Source organism: Pipistrellus kuhlii, unplaced genomic scaffold, assembly GCF_014108245.1.
Source record: "Pipistrellus kuhlii isolate mPipKuh1 unplaced genomic scaffold, mPipKuh1.p scaffold_m20_p_8, whole genome shotgun sequence".
Classification (NCBI taxonomy): domain Eukaryota; kingdom Metazoa; phylum Chordata; class Mammalia; order Chiroptera; family Vespertilionidae; genus Pipistrellus; species Pipistrellus kuhlii.
In genome coordinates this window covers 4,785,722-4,807,541 of record NW_023425584.1, presented here as the reverse complement: position 1 = coordinate 4,807,541, position 21,820 = coordinate 4,785,722, and the positions used below count along the sequence as shown (strand labels likewise).

General features: G+C 35.8%; 1 protein-coding gene across 2 annotated transcripts in view; it reads left to right on the top strand.

Moving 5' to 3' along the window:
- The window catches only part of RANBP17 (RAN binding protein 17), a 216,537-nt gene that overhangs the window by 26,791 nt on the left and 167,926 nt on the right, over positions 1 to 21,820 (top strand). For both annotated transcript variants that reach the window (XM_036424289.2, XM_036424288.2), the window contains exons 9-14: positions 1,530 to 1,649; positions 5,077 to 5,223; positions 5,812 to 5,984; positions 8,413 to 8,606; positions 12,910 to 13,015; positions 15,717 to 15,852. In XM_036424289.2, the coding sequence (XP_036280182.1) occupies positions 1,530 to 1,649; positions 5,077 to 5,223; positions 5,812 to 5,984; positions 8,413 to 8,606; positions 12,910 to 13,015; positions 15,717 to 15,852 (876 nt within the window). The remainder of the gene's footprint in view (positions 1 to 1,529; positions 1,650 to 5,076; positions 5,224 to 5,811; positions 5,985 to 8,412; positions 8,607 to 12,909; positions 13,016 to 15,716; positions 15,853 to 21,820) is intronic.

Below are 21,820 nucleotides of genomic sequence, written 5' to 3'. Positions count from 1 at the left end.
TGGGGCCTCTCATTTAATGATCCAGCAGACTTCAGTGGGCGCCAGTGGGGGAATTAAGAAGCCAGGTAGTGAAATTACCTGGTAAAGTATTAACTTAAGGGAGATAACTAGGCCATAAGTACTCAGTAGGCATTTTTATAAAGCATCTAACTCTTCCAGCAGCAATTCCAAATTGTTCCTCGAGATATCAGTGAATATTTTGTTTCCCAATAAATTTGGGATTTGCTGGATTCAGTTCCTCAGCTTCCTCCATTTGCAGGATACCATAGTGCATAACTTGTAGTATTTCCCAAATATATTCTATCACAAAACCATATTTTCTTTTTGGATGAACACCTGGTTCATGGGTTCACAAAAGAACTGGTCCTCAGAAGTAGTTGAAAGCCTTTTGCATGTCCATGTCCAGGGACTGCTCTGGGCATCCTATCTAATAAAAGAGTAATATGCAAATTAACCATCACTTGTGATAAAGATGGTAGTGTCACCCAGAGCCACGGAGCTGGCTGGAGCGAGTGGGAGGTTTGGCTTCCTTGGTCACCCCAGTGACAAAGGAAGCCAAGCCAGCCAGAGAGCTGGCAGGAGGCTTGGCTTCCTTGGTCGCCCTAACTGGCTCCGTGGCCGCTGCCCAGACAAAGCCAAAGTGGCAGGGTCGAGGCAGAGGCAGTTAGGGGTGATCAAGCCAGGAGGGGAGGACAGTTGGGGTGATGAGGCTGGTGGTGGAGAAAGTTGGAGATGAGCAGGTCGGCAGGGGGGCCTGTTGGGGGCAATCAGGCCAGCAGAGGAGGTGGTTGTGGGTGAGCAGGCCAGCAGAAGGGTGTCACTTGGGGCCAATCAGGTTGGTAGTGGTGGGGTAGTAGGAGGGTAAGCAGGCCAGCAGCAGGGGCCAGTTGGGGGCAAGTGGGACAGTTGGGGTGTAGTTGAGGGCAAGCGGGCAGGCAGGTGAGCGGTTAGATTCCAGCAGTTGGGCAATTTTTTAATTGTCCCAGATTGGAGAGGGTGCAGGCTGGGTTGAGGGCTCCTCCTCCCCTCTGCATGAATTTCATTCACTGGGCCACTAGTATCTTATATAATAAAAGCCCAGTGACTGGACGACAGAATGACCGATGGACCAGTCGCTATGATGCGCACAGACCACTTGGGAGCAGGCGCTAAATACAGGCGCTGTCCCTGGTGGTCAGTGCATTCCCAAGTGGGAGCGTCGATTGGCTGACCTGGATTAGCATCCTCCCACAGCTGGTCAATCCCCACAGGCCATGCCCCCCATCAGTGAATGAATCTGGTGCACCAGGCCTCTAGTATAACATGAAAAAATAGTAGAAGATAATATACACCCTTAGAAATGTTAATGTGGGGTTGAAGAGTTGTCATTGGTGGAGGTAGATTAGATAGGTCAGATTTTTAGCTTTTATTGTTTTTGAATTTTAGAATGCTTTTCAATTGCAAAAATTAAAAAATAATATTTTTTATGTAGAGACAAATGTGGCCATAGTTACTTTTAAAGCTGAAATGACTCTTGTTTCCTTTTTTAGGCTCTTTCGTGTTTAGTTCAGTTTGCTTCTACTAGAAGGTCCTTATTCAGCAGTCCTGAACGTGCCAAGTACCTTGCTAATTTAATTAAGGGTGTAAAACGGATACTTGAAAACCCTCAGGTATTTATGAAGAAACCAAATTAGTACTTAGCGTATAGAAATACAGTTTTCCTGCTGAAAGGTGCATAATAAACTCACTTCTTTATTATGATTCTATAAGAAAATATGAAGTATCATATTCATCTTCCTTATAGTTCTTTTGTAGTAGAAATGGGCACTTTTTGAAGTGATTAATTCAGATTATATCTACCTTCTGATCTAGAAGACAATATAAATCTGAATGTTAATATTGGAATAAGTGGCTTTCAATGATGAAATGATGTCTTTTTGCCCTCTTGTGGACAAATAAAAGTTTGTAGATTGTAAAATCTACTTTCTACACTAAGTGCAAAGCTTCAATTGCTATATTCATTTAAAAGAATTGCAGCCTAACCGGTTTGGCTCATTGGATAGACGCACATGTGTCAAACACAAGGCCCACGGGCCAAATCCATCCCGCCAGGCCTTGCAATGTGGCCCGAACCGCGCTGTCATCACTGCACTCCGCTGCGTTTCCATCACAATGACAGTTTATGACTGTTCAGTAAACCATTCGGCCCGCGATTTAGGCTGCATTTTAGATTTTGGCCCCTTCTCTGATTGAGTTTGACACCCCTAGGATAGAGTGTCGGCCTGCAGACTGAAGGGTCCAGGTTCGATTCTGGTCAAGGGCATGTACCTTGGTTGCGGGCACATCCCCAGTAGGGAGTGTGCAGAAGGCAGCTGAATAGATATTTCTGTCTTATGATGTTTCTAACTCTATCCCTCTTACTTCCTCTCTGTAAAAAAATTAATTAAATATATTTAAAACAAAAACAACCAAAATTAAAAAAAAAAAAGAATTGCAAAGTCATTATTAATTAGTGATTTTGCATGCCTACATAAAATTTTTTGTTTCACTTTTTGTTTTAGTTTAAAATATTTGTAACAAAAGTGTAGATTTTAAAGGGTTAAAGGATGAATTTAAGGAAGATTATGTAAATCTCTTGGTTACTACTAATTTTGAGGGGGCATAATATTTGTACATAAAGAATATGTACAAATTGTTCTTGCAAGTTGTTCCTATATATTGCACATTTGCTTTACTTTTTTCAATTTAGTAGAACTAAAATGTGTTTTGCTGAAAAATGAAATTTTACCAATAAACAAAATTTTTTTAATTTTAATTCTATCATCAATCAATATGTAGAGGGGAATATGCTAATATCAGATAATTCTCTTAATTGGTTTAACATCTAAATGTTGATGTTTCATGGCAGTAAAAGTTGGTTTAAATATTATATTGATTATTTTGGAATTACAAACACGCCTTAAAAGACCAGTGAGCACAAAATATCATTTTGCAATTTGTCCTTAATAATTTGACACTATTTTATGTTCTTTCCTTGAGCTCATTTGAATGAAATTTCTTATAAATTCCTTCAGTATTAAACAAATACTTTTTGAATTCTGTTTCATGCCAGCTACAGAGCAAAGTGCCAAACTATCAAGATCATAACATGTGTCCCCTTATCTTCAAGGTGCTCACAGACAACTGGGCACACCTCTTTGTCTTTCCTTTTTACCGAGCCTCCTTTAAAAGTTATTTCTGTATCTTGTGCTATTTTTGTTAAACTTTGTGTCCTACATGATTGTAAATTATTTGAATGACTCTTCATTTACCTACTAAGTGGAAGATGCATGAAGGCATAGTGCTTGTAGGTATTCAACAAAAATTGTTGAATTAAAATAAATTTGTGTGTGCACATACACTATTTTTTAAGGTGGGGTGGGATTGCTCTTTTCTAGGATTTCTAGAGGCTATTCTTACGTTCTTACTAGAGGCCCAGTGCACCAAATGTGCATGGGTTGGGGATCCCTCAGCCCAGTCTGCACCTTCTCACAGTCTGGGGCCTCTCAGGCCTAAATTGGCAGTCAGACATACCTCTCGCAATCTGGAACCACTGGCTCCTGATCACTGGCCTGCCTGCCTGCCTGCCTGCCTGATTGCTCCTAACCACTTGCCTGCCTGCCTGCCTGCCTGCCTGCCTGCCTGCCTGATTGCTCCTAACCACTTGCCTGCCTGCCTGATCACTCACCTGCCTGTCTGACCACACGTAACCGCCACTGCCTGCCTGATCGTCCCTAACTATTCACCTGTCTACATGATCACCCATAACTGCTTGCCTGCTTGCCTGATCTTCCTTTACCACCTCTGCTTTGGTCCTGCTGCCTTGGCTTTGTCCAGGAGGTAGTTTGGTTCTCTGGTCTAATTAACATATTAGTCTTTTATTATTATAGACTAGAGGCCCAGTGCACAAAATTTGTGCACTAGGGGGAGGATGTCCCTCACCCCGGATTGTGAGAGGGCACAAGCCAATGAGGGACCCCATTGGTGCATGTTTTGGGTGGGGGAAAGATCGGGGAGGTTGGCCAGCCTGGGAGGGACTGTGGGAAGGCTTTAGGGCACAGGTGTCAAACACAAGGCCCTCGGGCCAAATCCGTCCCGCCAGGCCTTGCAATGTGGCCCGAACCGCGCTGTCATCACTGCACTCCGCTGCGTTTCCATCACAATGACAGTTTATGACTGTTCAGTAAACCATTCGGCCCGCGATTTAGGCTGGATTTTAGATTTTGGCCCCTTCTCTGATTGAGTTCGACACCCCTACTTTAGGGCATGTCTGGCCTTTCTCACTCAGTCCTGATCTGCCGAACCCCAGCAACAAGCTCACCTACCCCTTGGAGCATCTGCCCCCTAGTGGTCAGTGCACGTCATGGTGAATGGTTGTGTGGCCTTAGCATATCATTAGCATATTACGCTTTGATTGGTTGAATGGCCTACTGCACAACCAGACACTTATTAACATATTAGGCTTTTATTATATAGGATTTTCTTTCTCAAATATTTTTCAAATCTTCTATTAACTTTATGTTTAAGACACAACACACACACACACATTTTTTTGTGTAATATAATGGGTTCCTAAACATTATAATTTAGCCATCATGGTGCAAAGTTTCCTGCAAACCCTCTACTTTGGATTCCTTATTAATAATTTATAACAACATGCCGAAACCGCTTTGGCTTAGTGGATAGAGCATCAGCCTGCGCACTCAAGGGTCCTGGATTTGATTCTGGTCAAGGGCATGTATCTTGGTTGTAGGCACATCCCCAGTAGGGGGAGTGCAAGAGGCAGCTGATCGATGACTCATAGATGTTTCTAACTATCTCTCTCCCTTCCTCTCTGTAAAAAATCAATAAAAAATATTAAAAAAATAATTTATAACAACACTAAATCCAGCAGAAATTTTTTTCTTTCATTCGTGTTTACCAATTGACACAAAATAACATAACTGCTCATGAAAACTGGAAGACTTAATAAAATACTCTTGGAATTTTGTTGGTGGTCATCAGCTTGGTTTGTTTTTAAGTATTTTTAAAAGCCTTTCTTTTTGTCTCATATTTTAGGGTTTGTCTGATCCAGGTAATTACCATGAGTTTTGTCGATTTTTGGCTCGTTTGAAGACAAATTATCAGCTGGGAGAGTTAGTTATGGTGAAGGAGTATCCTGAAGTTATCAGATTGATTGCTAATTTTACCATTACTAGCCTACAGGTAAATAGAAATTTATAATTGATATTAAACTGTAGTTTTAAAGCAATTTCTTGCTAAAATTTGGTGGGGATTTAAAAAATATCTATTAGAGTACGTTGCTAAAAATGTTCATTGCAAGGTTTTAGGTTAAAAAATTCATTAAGCATTTTATAATAAAAATTTAGAGGCCATTCAAGTATCTAATAATTAAAGAATAATTGAGAAGCTGTAGTAAAATCTATGTGAAGAAATATAAAAGTTTTTACAAATCAGTTATAGGGAAAATTCTATTTTTAAATTTAGGAAAAGGTTTTGAAACCATATTTTCCACATGATATCACCTCTGTGAAAAACTATTCATGGAAATAAGATTAGAAGGAAGTTATGAACATTTTGATAGTGATCATTTCTGGGTGATACAGTAATGAGAGATAGTTGGTTTCTTTTATACGTTTTTGCATTTACAAAATGTGCTACACTAAGTGTTCGTTGGTTATATAATCTGAATAAAAGTTAATTTAAAAGTATGTGTTTAGTAATTTTGCCTCTGTAATTCTTATTCTGGGAAGATATGTCATTTTAAATAACATTTGCTTTATTTCTTTGTAGCATTGGGAATTTGCTCCCAACAGTGTTCATTATTTATTAACTCTGTGGCAAAGGATGGTAGCTTCAGTTCCTTTTGTGAAATCAACTGAACCCCACTTATTAGACACTTATGCACCAGAAATCACGAAGGCCTTTATCACTTCTCGGTTGGAATCTGTTGCCATAGTTGTGAGGTATTGAAAACTAAATCTTTCTGTTGTATTTTCATCTTTTGCATCTTGGAATTTAAAAAATTTAGGAATAATTTACCTACTGTAAAATTCACCCTTTGTAGTGTACAGTTTTATGAGTTCTGACAAGTGCATACAGTTGTATAACTACCATCACAATTAAGATATAGAATGGTTTCATCGCCCCCAAGAGTTCTTTGCGGTCCCTTTGTAGTCATTCCTTTCCCCACCTTAGCCTCTGGCCATTGCTGATGGGTTTGTTTCCCTATACTGTTTGCCTTTTCCGGAATGTTTGAATGAAATTATACAGTAGATAGCCTTTAATCCGGCTTCTTTCACTTAGCATAGTGCACTTAGGATTCCTCCAGGTTGGGTTAGTAGGTGTTTTCTTTTCACTGCAATATAGTATTCCATTTTATGGATGATCACAATTTGTTTATTCATTCACATCTGAATGAACATTTGGGTGGTTTTCATTTTTATCAATTATGAATAAAACAGCTATAAATGATCCTGTACAGACTTTTGCATTAACATAAATTTTTGTTTCTTTTGTGTAAGTACTGAGATATGAGACTCCTAGGATGCATAGTAAATGTGTTTTAGTTTGTATGAAATTGCCAAACTCTTTCGCAAAGTGGCTGTATCGTTTTGCATTCCCACCAGCAATGTATGAAAGATTCAATTGCACTGCATCCTCACCAGCACTTGATATTATCAGTCTTTAAAAATTTTAGTCATTCATAAGGTATGTAGTGGTACCTCATTGTGGTTTTAATTTGACTCCTTGAATGAATAATAATGTTGGTCATCTTTTTATGGGCTTATTTGTCATATGTATGTATTCTTTGGAAAATGCCTGTCAAGTGTTGCCCATTTTTTATTGGGTTTATTTTCTTATATTGAGATTTGAGGGGATCTGTATATTCTGATCACAAGTCTTTTTATCATGTGTGTTTTTCAGACACTTTCTCCCAGTTCATAGCTTGTCTTTTTATTTTCTTAGTAGTCTTTCAAAGATAAATTGTTTTAAAGTTTGAAGTCCAATGTATCCTTTATTTTTTCTTATAAAAGTTAGGTACTTTCAGAACTAACATTTGGATCTGATCATTTTGAGTTAATTTTGGGGATGTGAGGTAAGGCTTGAGGTTTCTGTTGTTGTTTAGCATATGGATGGCCAATTATATCAATACCATTTGCAAAAAAGACTTTTCTCCATTGAATTGCCTTTGCACTGTTTTCAAAAATTAATTGACCGCATACATGTGGTTCCGTTTCTTGATGCTCTTTTCATTAATTTAACTGTTTCTCCTTCTGCCAATACCCTATCTTGAATACAGTGGTCTTATAATAAGCTTTGAAATCAGGTAGTATGAGTCTTCCACCTTGGTTTCCTTTTCAAAAATTATTTTAGCCCTAGTGAGAATAAATCTCCCATAATTATTTGCAATAATATTGGTGAATCCCTCAAACATTATATTAAGCAAAGGAAGGCAGACATAAAAGAGTACACTGTACAACATCCATGAGGTACAAAATCAGGCCAAATTAATTACTCCTCTTTTGGGTATATAAAAGGGGACTTCTGGGCAATAAGGAGGACTCTGAGGAACTAGAAATGTGCTGGTTTTTGTTCGGAGTGCCAGTCGTATTGGTGTGTTCACTTTGTAAAATTCATCAAGCTGTACACCTGTGATTAGTGAGCTCTTCTGTATGTGTATTATATATGACTATAAAATTTTTATGAAAATACGGGAGTCAAAAAAAGTATTTTGGCTCTTTTACTTCCCTTCCCCCCCCCCCATGTAAGTTTTAGAATTATCTTCTCAGTATCTACAAGATCCTGGTGGAATTTTAACTGGGATTGCATTGAATTTGTATATTAATTTAGGCGAAGAATTGATATCTAAGAAATATCAAGTCTTTTAGCCAGTAACCATGTTTATTTTTTAATATATTTAATTCTGTAATTTCTTTCGTCAGTGTTTGTAACGAACTATAGAAATGATCCCTGAAAGCATAGTCTTTCTTTCATCAGTGTTTGTAGTATTCAGCCTTAATATTTTACATATATTTAATTAGATTTAAGTAGTTTATTTTTTCTGGTGCCTTTGGAAGATGCTGTTTTTTAAATTTTAATTTCCAATTTTTCATTGCTAGTATGTAGTAATACAGTTAAATTTTATATATTGATTCTGTATGTCAGAATCTTGGTAAATTCACCTGCTAATACGAGTATTTTTTGGGTGGGTGTTTTTTTTAATGTATGCAATCATGTTATTTTCAAGTATAGACATTTTATTTCTTCCAGTCTATTTGTCTTTTATTCCTTTATCCATTATGGAATTTTATGGAACATCAATAAAGTATATTTGTGATAAATAAAAGTACATCACACTAATGCCTGCAACTTGTTCTTATATATTTGCAGAGATAATTTAGAAGATCCGTTGGATGATACTGCCACTGTCTTTCAGCAGTTGGAGCAGCTATGCACTGTCAGCAGATGTGAATATGAGAAGACATGCACTCTTCTTGTCCAGTTGTTTGACCAAAACGCACAGAATTACCAAAAGCTTCTGCATTCTGCTTCTGGGATAACGGTGGACATGGCAATTCAGGAAGGTCAGTGAATTTTATCTGACTATTATATGGTATGTGGAATTTTAAATAGCTTCATTAATCACTGTAGTAATTTTATGCAAGTTATTTTTATATATTTTCCCCAATTCCTCAAGCCCTCCTCCCCCATAAACATTAATTTTTTTTAACCTTTTGGATATTTTCAGGGCTTGATGGTTAATTTTTAGTTTTCTTTATGATGTACAGGAAATATTTTTCTCTGGAATCAGTATCTAGAAAAGCTGATAACGAGTAGAGTTTATTATCTTATAACTGGCTTTTAACTGATGTAATTGATCACGTTTTCTTCTTTGTTGTAGAAGACTGCAAATTTAGAGCCTAACTAGATCATAATTTGTTACACAATGCAATACTATATAACAATGAAATGAATGAGCTGTAGGAATACTTAAAGATGAATGTCAGAGATAAGATATTTGGGGAAGGGCAATTGTTAGGAAACTATTATATAGTTTGAAATATTTAATAAAGCCTCAAAACAAAGATCCTAAAAATATATTGTTTTGGAACATATAATGATATGCTCAAGTGATATAATGAAAGAAAATGTCAAGAGAATAGTTAGCTCCAAATGCAGGATCATGGCTACCTCCAGAGTGGGAGGTAAGGAGACAAGCGGGGGGAGGGATGTGACTTTCGGAGTGAGTATATTGGTAAAGCCTTGGTTCACAGGTGTTTTATTGCACTTCATATACTGAGACATATTTTTTCATATATAAATATTATATTGCAATGGAAAAAGATTCAGTTGTGAAATCAAAGACCTGATTTTCTACAAAAGGATATTTCTTACAAAAGGATATTAGCTGTTCTAAGATATATTGATGAAATAAACTGAATAGTAATAATTTAATGTTAAATAGGTTTGTATATTGAATAAATAACTCAGACTTGATTTTTGATTAATATAAATTTAAGAAGTTTTTATAGTTAGGTATATTATGTAGTTTTAATAAAATGCCATTTTAAAGTCTAATATGCCTCATACATAGAAAATTTTAAATAAATATATTTTCTTCTTGTCAGAAGGTCAGTAGGGAGGAATTTGTCCATCTTTTAACGATTTCTACGGTCTACTAAAAAATGATTGTTTTATTTATTAAAATTACCTAACATGGCTCTAGTTTGTACTACTGTACATAGTAGTATTCAATTTCTTTTGTGCAGACTAAACACTTCAGTTAATGTTGAACAAAGAAAATTATATGCTCTCGTTATATCTGCCTTAATTTAGATGCTTAATGGCTTTTAATGTTACAAAATAAGTTTATTATTGTATTATAATCTCATTTGTATTATATTGTCTTGCTCTTCCATATTTGTGGTGATGTGGTCATGGTTTACGAAAACAATAATCCCTAAGAAATAGGTCATTAACAGTAGTTAACGATTACGTGTGATCTATGGTAATGACTGATTTCTTTGGGATTATTGCAGTTATAAACCATAATTACAGATTATTACAGCAATAATTATTTTGGTTAAGGAAAAAATGTTCTGTGCTCAAACAGCTGCTAAAACAAGTGCCCTGAACATTAATGGAAAATTAAAATGAAAATTTAGTCTTATTATAAGATGAGATACTTTTAAAATTTATAGATATATAACTCATGTATTGGATATTTATATATCTAAATACAGTGTAGATTAGTGGATTTATATGGTTATTTTTTGTGGAAATAATTCTGTAGCCAAAGTAACTTCTTAACACTTGTTATTTTGAACACTGCCAGACTACAATTGCTGAGGTTTAGGGAAAGGTTTAATATGTATGAGAAATACTTTTCATTCAGTGAAATATGAAAATTACATTTGATAGCTTAATAATAATGCCTTTTTATTTCATTGTTCATGTCTAACATTAACCCTAATTTATCCAGTCAGTAGTTGTTACTAAGGGTTAAGAAATGCCTGCTTTTCTGTTTTCTATATGATAGAAATCACTGCTTTCTAAAATAAGGAAAGAGTAAGTATACGTTCTGTTTTTCTCTAAATAAATATCCATTCAGAATTTATCATAATTTTTAAAAAATTCTCATAATTGACCACATGCTATCGTTGCATAATATTCTTTGATATAAAAGTTATAATTTGAAGGTCACAGAGTAAGATGAATTAAAGAATAAAAATATATTTTCTATCATTAGGCAATGATACCCCTACCTATCTCTCTTACTAGGTTCAATTTCTTTGGCATGGGGTTCTCTTTCCCTTCTCACCCTGTCCCATACCTATACCTATTTACTTAAAACACTACAGCAGAATAGGACACATAGTAGATACTCAGCAAATGATTTTCTGAGTGTATTTTACTTGGAAATTTTTTTTTTTTAGTGTAGTTTTTTGTTTGCTTGTTTTTCAAACAGCATTTAAAAAGTATATATGACTAATTGTAACTAGCTTTGGAAAAGAATATTTTACTTACAGAATATTATTTAGTGCTTGCCACAAGCATGTTAAACAGGTATTATTATCCTCATAGTTATAAATTAAAGCCAAGAATGATTAAGTACCTAGCATAATAGTAGAGGTAGGATTTGAATCCAGACTTTGCTCTTGGTAGCTAAATCATACAGCTCTATTTTTAAATATTGATCTTCTAATAGAGAAAGATTAAGGGATGTGGATACTTGCCAAGTTACACTGTAACTTACCCTTCCTAATTCTTCTTATAAGCACAGTCTCTTTTATTACTGTTCAATACCTTGTAAAAAGCAATACTGTAGTTCAGTTTGACAAGTTTTCCTAATACAGCAACATAATTGATTTCAGTATTATGAAATGGCCTGCTCATCTTTGAAAAGTCTTTCCCCAAGTATATCACAAGATTTCTTTTTAGTAAGATAATTGATATATTGTTAATTATTCATAAAGGTATCAAAAATCTTGGGAAATCTGATACATAGATCAGTGAATCTAAAAATATAAAATGATATGCCTAAAGTAAAAACCATCTTCTATAATGATCTATCATAATAATAAAATTAGTAATATGCTAATTAGACTGGATGACTTTCTGGATGAAGCCAGGTCTGCAAGGGAAACGCAGGTCCCAGGTGCCTGCTGGTGGCCAGAGGGAAGCCTGCATCCTGGGTGCCTGCAGGCAGCCGGAGGGCAGTCCCGGATGCCTGCCAGCGGCCCGAGGGAAGCCAGGTCCCAGATCCCAGGCCAGAGGAAGCCGGTGTGGGCAGCTGGGGGAAGACAGGCCATTTCCTGCTTGGGCCTCCAGTTCAATATAAATGCCTCTGTTTCTAAGTTGTCAGTGTTGGCTACCCCAAAGTAACGTTTGTGAAAGCTCTAGCTGTTGCCATTGTGCCACTGTTGTAAGGTTATTGAATCCTCTGCTGCTATTGCCCATGAAGTTGATTCGGTTGTCAAACTGTGATTTGCACAGTGAAAGTCTTGGATTTTAAAAATTATACCTGAAAATACACAGGGAATATATTGACTACCACCTATTACCGTATTTTTCGGACCATAAGACGCACTTTTTCCCCTCCAGAAGTGGGGGGGAAAAGTCCCTGCGTCTTATGGTCCAAATATAGCCTACACATATACTTTAAAAAAAAGGTTTTTTTACTTCCCCGGCTCTGTGTGGTCTCTGTGTGCTTGCCCGGCTCTAAAATGGTTCTAAATGCTCCTGTTTACTTTACAGGGTTGATTACATGTGTTTATGACTGTGATGTTGGGTTTTAATGCACATAAAATATATTAGGACACTGTTTCAGAATCTTTTTTTCTTCATTTCGCTTCTCTAAAAACTGGTGCGTCTTATGGTCCAGAGCGTCTTATGGTCTGAAAAATACGGTATATTCTAAGCAGGGGTAATATTAAAAATAATCAAACTGGTACTATTATGACCAGATAAAAATATTCTGATGATTGGGTAATAGTAGTACTAACAGCCCTGAATCTAGACACTACATTTGTGTTTTTGTTATCAAGTTTAGTTGTAATCATTCAACTATACAGGGTAGTTACAATTATCTCCATTTTACAGGTGAAAACCCCGAGATTCATAAGTAACTTATTCAACATCACACAGCAAATTGATAGAGCTGAGATGCAAAGTTTTATCTGGCTGTAAAATCTGTCACTATCACTGTTCTACTTACTGCCTTGATAAACTTAAAACTGAACTCTCCACTCGGTGAAGAACTGACTTCACGATAGTTTATCACTCGTTTGGAAGAATAGATCATTTTACTAATTGTGGAATTTTCTGAAAAATAATCTTTCTTTCTACAATACTTCCTAAACATTTTACTTTCATGTTATATATTAGGACGTCTTGCATGGCTAGTATACTTAGTTGGGACGGTTGTTGGAGGAAGATTAACATATACCAGTACAGACGAACATGATGCTATGGATGGAGAATTATCCTGTCGGTAAGTAATGGCCATGTAATTTACAGAAATTTACTATGTATCAATATATTACTAAAAAAACCCAAAAAACTAACAACTCCAAAACGCTTTCAAAAAAATCAAACATAATATTCTGAACATTTCACCTAGATATGAAATATTCCAAACCGAACCATAATTTATACAGACCCTTATTTTGGAAATTTTAGGCTCTCAATTTTTTTTTAAATTATTATAAACTGCATTACTGTAAGTATTCTTTTAGTTGTATTTTTCCTTCATTCCATAACCATTTCAGCCTTTAAACTGGCTCTTGTCAAAGAAATTTGAATATGAATAGGTTATAAATATTTTCAGTTTCTCTACATTTATTATTGCCAATATTAAATCACTTCAAAATATGAATGGGGACTGAAGCCGGTTTGGCTCAGTGGATAGAGCGTCGGCCTGCCGACTGAATGGTTCCGGGTTCAGTTCCAGTCAAGGGCATGTACCTTGGTTGTGGGCATATCCTCAGTGGGGGGTGTGCAGGAGGCAGCTGGTCCATGTTTCTCATCGATGTTTCTTACTCTCTATCCCTCTCCCTTCCTCTCTGTAAAACAAAAAAAAAAATCAATAATATATATATATATTTTAAATAAAATTAAATTTAAAAATATGAATGGGAGACATTCTTAAAATGCTTTGGTTAATTTTAAACCAAGTGAACAGTTTGCCTCTCTACCATCTTTTAACATAACATCATAGATTTAGTAAAGTGGAAATTAAATATACTATTGTTTGATTTTTTATAAGTTTTTATCACCAAGTAGGGAAATAACCATTGGCACTATTTTTCTGAGAAATACACAATAGGAAGTAAACAAAAGAGGGTGATATTTGTCAAGTAGAAAATTTTAATTTTTTTCTTTCAGCAGTAAACTTATGTATCTTTAAATAAGATTTGAGTGTTAGTCTGCATTCTTTAGGAAACAGAACTTCAGGTGAAGTTTATGGACAAGGCTTTTTGAGGGTTGGGGAGAAGGGTACTTTTTCAGGGAAGAAAGAGTGAAGGAAAAGGAGATGAGAGAATAAGGGGAAGAAAATATGATCAATCTTCATTATTCAAGGAATCCATATTTGCAAATTTACATCATTGCTAAAATTTAACTGTACCACTAGTCATTCTTGGACTTAAGCATAGTTACTAGCTGAGGTTGAGCAGATGCTCTGCCTTGTTTTGGCTCCCATGTTGTAAATGTACCCTTTCTGCTGTCTACTTAATGCCATCGTTTTTGTATTTTTGTGGCTGGTTTTGTTTTTTGTTGCTGGTTTTGCTGTTTAAAATGGCCCTTTCAGCAGAGTGCTGAAGTGCTAGCCAGTATTTCTTAGCACAAGAAAGCTGAAATATGCCTTACAGAGAAAAGATGTGTGTTTAGGTGAGCTTTGTTCAGGCAAGTTGTAGGGTTATTGGCTGTAAGTTCAATATTAACAAATCAACAATATATATTAAATATGGTGTCCTTAGCAGAAACAGACAGAAAACAAGGTATGTGTTGATTAGTTGATGAAAAATATTGTAACCATAGTTCCTCAGGAACCTAATCCTGTATTTCCTTTAGGAGTAGTGGTTCAGTATTCACTAATTCAGTTTTCACGTCAACTTTGTAGAACATAATTACCATGAAAACTGAGAATGAACTGTGTAAGGTGGTCCATTACAGACATGGTGACAGTTTTATAGGCATTTCCCCCAAAGACTGCTCAGAACCACTTTGCCTCAAGGTGGTTTGTGATAGTTAGGGATGGGGATTAAGGGAAAGCAATTTGTTCACTTATATCTATGTCCCATTTTAATTGGTTGAAGTCTACTCCAGTCCATATTTCTTAGTTGTGTTCCCAGGCCTCTTTGAGAAGTTGCTTGGAAAGTCAGAAGATTAAGCTTGATATTCATAATAAATATAAATATTTACTTATACTTATGTATATTATTATATACCAGAGGCCCAGTGCATGAGATTTGTGCACCTTGTGGGGGCAGGAGGGGTCCCTCAGCCTGGCCTGCGTCCTCTTACATCCAGGACTCCTCGGAGAATGTCCACCCCAGGGATTGGGCCTAAGCTGGCAGTCAGACATCCCTCTTGCAGTCTGGTGCTCTCGCAGTCTGGATCCCCTAGCTCCTTACCGCCTGCCTATAGCAGAGTTAAGAGACTCTCACCACCACTGCTGTGCTAGCCAGCCGTGAGCCCAGCTTCTGGCTGAGCACCACTCCTCCTGTGGGAGTGCACTGACCACCAGGGGGCAACTCCTGAATTGAGCATCTCCCCCCTGGTGGTCAGTGTGTGTCACAGTGACCGGTCATCTCTCCCTGGTGGTCACTGTGTGTTATAGTGACCGGCCATTCTGCTGTTAAGTCGATTTGCAAATTAAGTTTTTTATTATATAGAATTTGTATAGGTCATATGTATCCAAATATAACTTTTTGTAAAAAAAAACTGTATGTCTATAGGTTTGTATGCTTGTATGTGTATAGGTATATGTGTCTTAGGGGAAAATATTAGAAATTATAGTATCTCTTAGTAGAATTTTAGATGATTTTAAAAAATATTTTCTTTATAAGTTTTTGTGTGTCTTTTTTCACTTTTTACAGTAATTGTGTATTATATTACATTGACAGTAAATGTTTTAATGTTATTTCTCTAAGAATTTTTACTGAAGCTTTATTTCTTTCCTTCATGAAAAGAGTTTTTCAGCTTATATCATTAATGGATACTGGATTGCCTCAGTGTTCTAATGAGAAAATAGAGCTTGCAATTCTGTGGTTCTTGGATCAGTTTCGTAAAACATATGTTGGTGACCAACTTCAAAGAACCTCAAAGGTAGGTTTTTATTAGAGATTAAAAAAAATTTTTTTAAGATAAAGAAAGATGTTCACATGTAACAGCTTTGAGCTGTATGATATAGTTGGGCAATTTCTACATAAGAAATTTAATTGATCAATTGAAATCAATTGATTAATTAGTATTGAAAGCAGTGTGAGATGAATGTGCTCATTTTATGCCTGGATTTACTATTTTCTTTAACGTTTGATTGATAGAGCTAGTGAATGTTTTTTATGTGGCTAGTTGTTTTAAACACCTTAATGGATTTTTGCCTTATAGTATTGTATTTCAAAGTTTAAAACATAAGATTTACTTAGTAGTTAGGGTTTTTTGTTTTTTTTCTGGAAACTTATTTATTTATTGGAGTTCCATTGTAGTTATTGCTCATTCCTTGGCATTTTTACATGATAGGTTATGACAACTAAGAGAGTTAGACATGTCTTTGAGAAGCCATAGTAAGTTACCTTGATGTGGAGAACACTTGTCCTATGACAATTGAAAGTTTAGTATCAAATTTAGATGAATTGATCCTAAGGCATAATGAGGAATTATTGAGAGCATGTATGTGAACCCTAACCAGATATTTAGTAGTATTTGTGACACTGAGTAAGATCTATGAAATTTTTTTCTTCCTGGAATAGTAGTATTTCTGAAGCCTCTGTAAAAAGTCCTAAGGATATTCTTATCTTCTTTGGATTTATAGTTTGTATTAGTAATGTGGAAGTATTTCCTACTTGGAAATTCTAGAAAAAGCTTTTTATATTAACTAAGCTTTATATTCCCTGGGAAATTTAGCTTAATCTTCAACAGTTTTCTGTTAATAGTAGTTTATAATAGTGTTAAAAATATTTGTTTGATTTTTGTTAAGATCATCTTTTAATTAATTTCACGTAGTTTTTTGTTTGCTTTTTAAGAAAGAGAAGATACAGATTGATGCTTTCTTTGTCAAATACATTGTGATATTTTGCCATTTGTGATTAATATCAATACATTTTCTTATAATTAAGCTACTCTTGAATGAAACCATTAGAGTATCTAGAAATAAATGTGTTAGGTTGACACTAAGATAAATTGGAATCAGAAAAAAATTACATGATATGAAATTTATACAGGGTGCCTCTTTTAACATCCTAAATGCGTTACTCAGTGGATGAGTATAAGTTGAATTACGATTAAATTGTCTTGTTTTAAATGCGCCCAGAGAGTTTCTTATTTTGCTTTTGCAAAGTGGATACTATTGAAACATTACTAATTCAGTATCCATTTGTTCTGGGTCTTAAATCAAAACAGTATAATATGGAGTAGAAAAATGTTGTGTGTAAAGCACTTGGAGAGAAATATATAAAATAAGAGTAGTTGTTTTACAGTGGGACATGGGAAATACACATACTTTTAATATAAGGTAATTGTGTGGGAAATGAATTATAGAAGATCAGTTCTTCTCTTTTGAAAGATATTCCACATTAGGAAGAAATAAACACATCATTAGACTAGTGTTGTTTCTTTTAGTAGAACTAACATTTTCGGTGTATATATCCTGTTTTCAGAAACAGTTTAGGCCTAAGATGATGTTATTTCTAAGGCATTCCTGCTGCATAATCCCAAAGTGAAGCCAAAGCTTTGTGCTTCCCATTTTCTCTGGCTGTTCTGCCAATCTGCCTTAATAGGAACTCTTTTGAGGCTATTAGTATGTGCCATGACACCTCGCTGGGAACTCTTCATGCTCTTTCTGGTCCTTAGGACAAGCCTGAGAGGTTGGTATTATTGTCCCATTTACAAATCAAAGAACAGACTGCCTAAAGCATTTATAATAAGTTCTCTTATTATAAAAAACATACTGTTTTTCTGCATCCAGCTAAGAAAAACCATATGGAAAATATTTTTTGGTTAGTGTATTGTTGCATTTCAAATTGTGGCAAAAAATGGGGAGTGTTAGATAACAGTAAGTGACTAATGTTTAATTTAGTGTGCACTTATTTCATACCAGGAGCTTTATTAAACACTCATAAGCACTATTTCACTTAATTGGATTATATAGAGTATGGCTTACAGGTTCTCCTAATGTCTTTTCTATATGTCACCAGTTTCATGCTTCAAGACTCCCCACTTGGACTGCATACTTTATGTGTGGTAACTTATTTCAGCTTCTGGAGCAGTCTGTGTTCTCTGTCAATTACGGGCCTTTGAACAACATTTTCCTTCTGCCTAGGACCTATTTCTTTTAAACCCAACTGTTCTCTTACTTTCACATCAAACACATCATGTACGATGCTCTTCTTAACTTAAACTCTGGGAGAATTTCTTTTCTCTGTGTTTTTTAGCACCCCGTGTTTCCTATTTATATATTACATTGCATTGCATTAGTAAAACATATGGACTATAATTTGGGTTAGGACTGTTTCTGCTTGTTTTAAATGTTATCACCTCCAAGTACCTATCATATTGCTTGTATGCTTTCTACTACATAGTGATTGAGTGTACTTGGTGTACCCCTTAATAATGATGACTTTTTCAATAGATGGAGTTACACGTATGTTAATACGTATGTGATTTGATATGTATGCTATTTTGTATTGACAATAAGCTTCAAAACTTCATATGTCAAATTTGCTGAAGGTGTTAATATCATAGATATTTTTACTCTTAAAAATGTCGAATTTCCTGCCAAAAAGCATTTGCGGGAAGTTTTCAATCATTATTTTGAAGAAAAGTGCTACTGAATACTTCAGGAAGCTTATGGCGAACCTGCTCCATCTCAAGATACTTGTGAACTTTAAAAGTGATGATTTCGATGTGAAAGACAAAAGAACATCCAGGTCAATCAAAAAAGTTTAAAGACCAACAATTGCAAGCATTATTGAATGAAGATGCATGACAAACTCCAAAACAGCTTACAGAAAAATTACACATTGCTCAGCAAACAATTTATTATTTTATTTTATTGATTTTATTGATTTTATACAGAGGAAGGGAGAGAGATAGTTAGAAACATCGATGAGAGAGAGTCATCAATCAATTGCCTCTTGCACACCCCCTACTGGGGATATGCCTGCAACCAAGGTACATGCCCTTGACCGGAATCAAACCCGGGACCTTTCAGTCTCCAAACCTACGCTCTATCCATTGAGCCAAACCGGTCCCGGGAGCAAACAATTTCTGATCATTTACAAGCAATGGGAAAGATATTAAAGGAAGGAAAAACGGGTGCCACATCAACTGAACAAAAGACAAATGGAAAACCAAAAAGTCATCAGGAAAATGTTGCTTCAACAGCATGAAAGAAAGTCCTTTTTGCATTGAATTGTGACTGGCAATGAAAAGAGGATTTATTTTGAGAATCCCAAACCCACAAAGTCATGGGTTGACTCAGGTTAACTATCAACATCGACTGCAAAGGCCAAATCGCTTTGGAAAGAAGACAGTGCTCTGCATTTTTTGAGATCAGGATTGTGTGGTGTATTAGGAGCTCCTAAAACCAGGTGAGGCCGTTAATACTAATCATTAATTCTGATCACTATCGACAACAAATACTCAATTTGAACCATACTTTGATTGTGAAACAACCAGAATGGGCCAGAAGACAGGCAAAGTAGTTTTGCTTCATGATGATGCACCTTCACACACTTCAAAACCAGTTAAAGACACGTTAAGAGATTTTGCCTGGCCGAAAACGGTTTGGCTCCGTGAATAGAACGTCGACCTGTGGACTGAAAGGTCCCAGGTTCGATTCCGGTCAAGGGCATGTACCTTGATTGCAGGCACATCCCTGGTAGGGGGTGTGCAAGAGGCAGCTGATCGATGATTCTTTCTCATCAATGTTTCTAACTCTCTATCCCTCTCTCTTCCTCTCTAAAAAATCATTAAAATATATTTAAAAAAAGATATTGCCTGGGAAGTATTAACCCACCCACTGTATTCACCAGTCCTTGCTCCTTTAGATTATCACTTGTTCCAGTCGATGGCACCTGCATTTTCTGAGCAGCACTTAAAAACATATGAAGAAGTGGAAAACGGGGTCTCTAAATGATTTGCCTCAAAACAAGGAAGGTTCTATCGGGACGGTATCCACAAATTACCTGAAAGATGGGGATATGTGTAGCTAGGATGGACATTACTTTGAATAAAGCACTTTTGATCTTTCTTTTGAAATTATCGTGTTTTCTTTGATTACAGAACCCGACATTATCAACCAGTATATCTACAATAGTATGTATGTAGTAGAATCTATAGGAAGTGGCTCTAGACTTCATGTATAATACTTTTAGGTAATAAAGGGTAATAAAGGAAAATGATATTGGCTTCATTGAAATTATTTGGTAATTTTAAATGAGGTGTACTGTTAAGCATCTTAAATTTTTATAAAATTCTGCATATGCAAAGTAATGTAATTTATAGAAATAAGTGTTTCAGAAAACAGGTGGGATCATTGGCCAGTCCTATATGATATATAGAAGTATGTATTTTAAGTGGAAAGAAGAATCATCAATATTTATTTAATGGTTAATCTGTGCCAAAGTCTTTGCCCAGCATTTAATTTTAGCTCACAAAAATTCTATGAAAATAGTTATTTTTATTAACACTCACTGACTTCTTTTTACTTATATGGAGACTGAGGCTTGGAATGGTTTAAATGTCTTGAACTGGATTTGAACCCAGGAGCAGTTTGTAGAAGTTTGAAAAGCGGAGGGATAAGAATGAGACACTGGACCGAAAATACTCCCAGACATTCTTAGCTCTTGCTATTACAACACTGTTAGCCAAGCTTGAAATCTAGAGCAGGAGGTCAGTGGAATTCATTTAGGGGCAAGAAACTTTGAGAGAGTTTTTCACATACAGATGTGTGGAATCTCCAATTTAAAAATCAGTCTATGTTGTGGCCCTGCAGTGAATTTTACTGGATGACAAGCCCTGTTGTGAACAGTCACTCTTTAGTATCTCATTCTGAGAATTGAACAGACAGCTGCCAATTGGCAGCATTGGAAGAAAGCCTCTTGTATGAAAATCAAACAGAAACTAGGATATTGGCACAAAACAAAATGATATGTATTGCAACGGTAAAACAAGAGCAAGCATAGAGACCAATCAGTTTAAACAGGAACCGGTGGGAGATCATTGGTTTTTCTTTTCTTTTTTTGTAAAGGAACCTGAGGAGTTGAGATCTTGCAGATCTGGAATAGAGTTCATGAGTCAGTTGCCATAGGTAGAAACCTAGAAAACTCAGATAAACTAAGCGAATCAAAGTAAATGTTTGTACAAGAAAGGAAATCCAGCTTTAATAGAATTGTGTAACTTAGTTATAAACGATAAGTACATTGTCACAATATATTAGGGAGTCAAAAGATAATGTCTAAAATTCAAAACTCAAGAAGTATCTGTATCAGCATGTTATTTAGAAGAATGGATGAAAATAGTGAAAGAAATAGCTAAAAGTTTAAAAGTTTAAAGTGGGTTTACTGAGTATTAGAATCAGCAGTGTGGAGAAGTATGTCAGAGGATGGCAGACTTTTCATTGTTAATATGTGATTTTTATATGATGCAGATGTAAATTTTTATAGAAATACAAATTAGTTTGAACAATCATAGTATTTTCTGCATGCAGTGATAATGGTAAGCACATGGTGTTATGGGAGCACAGAACACATGAGTCTTTGTTGATGTATGGAAAAATGTTTGCTAAGAGGGTGAAGTTTGGGAAAGGAGACACATGGCAATCATACAGCCTCCTTGAATCTAGAGCCCAGAAGTCTAGGTAGAATGTGGAAGGGGGTAGCAAAGTCAGGCCTCTGCACTGACCAGTTTGACCTCCAACTGTGTGGATTTTTTCTGAAGTGCATCAATAATCTGTTTTGGAGTTCAGTAACAGTACAATTACAATAATCCAGCATGCTCTTGGAATAAAATATACTAATCCAAAGTGTAGCCCTAATTGGTAAACTATATATATATATAAATAGATCACCCATTT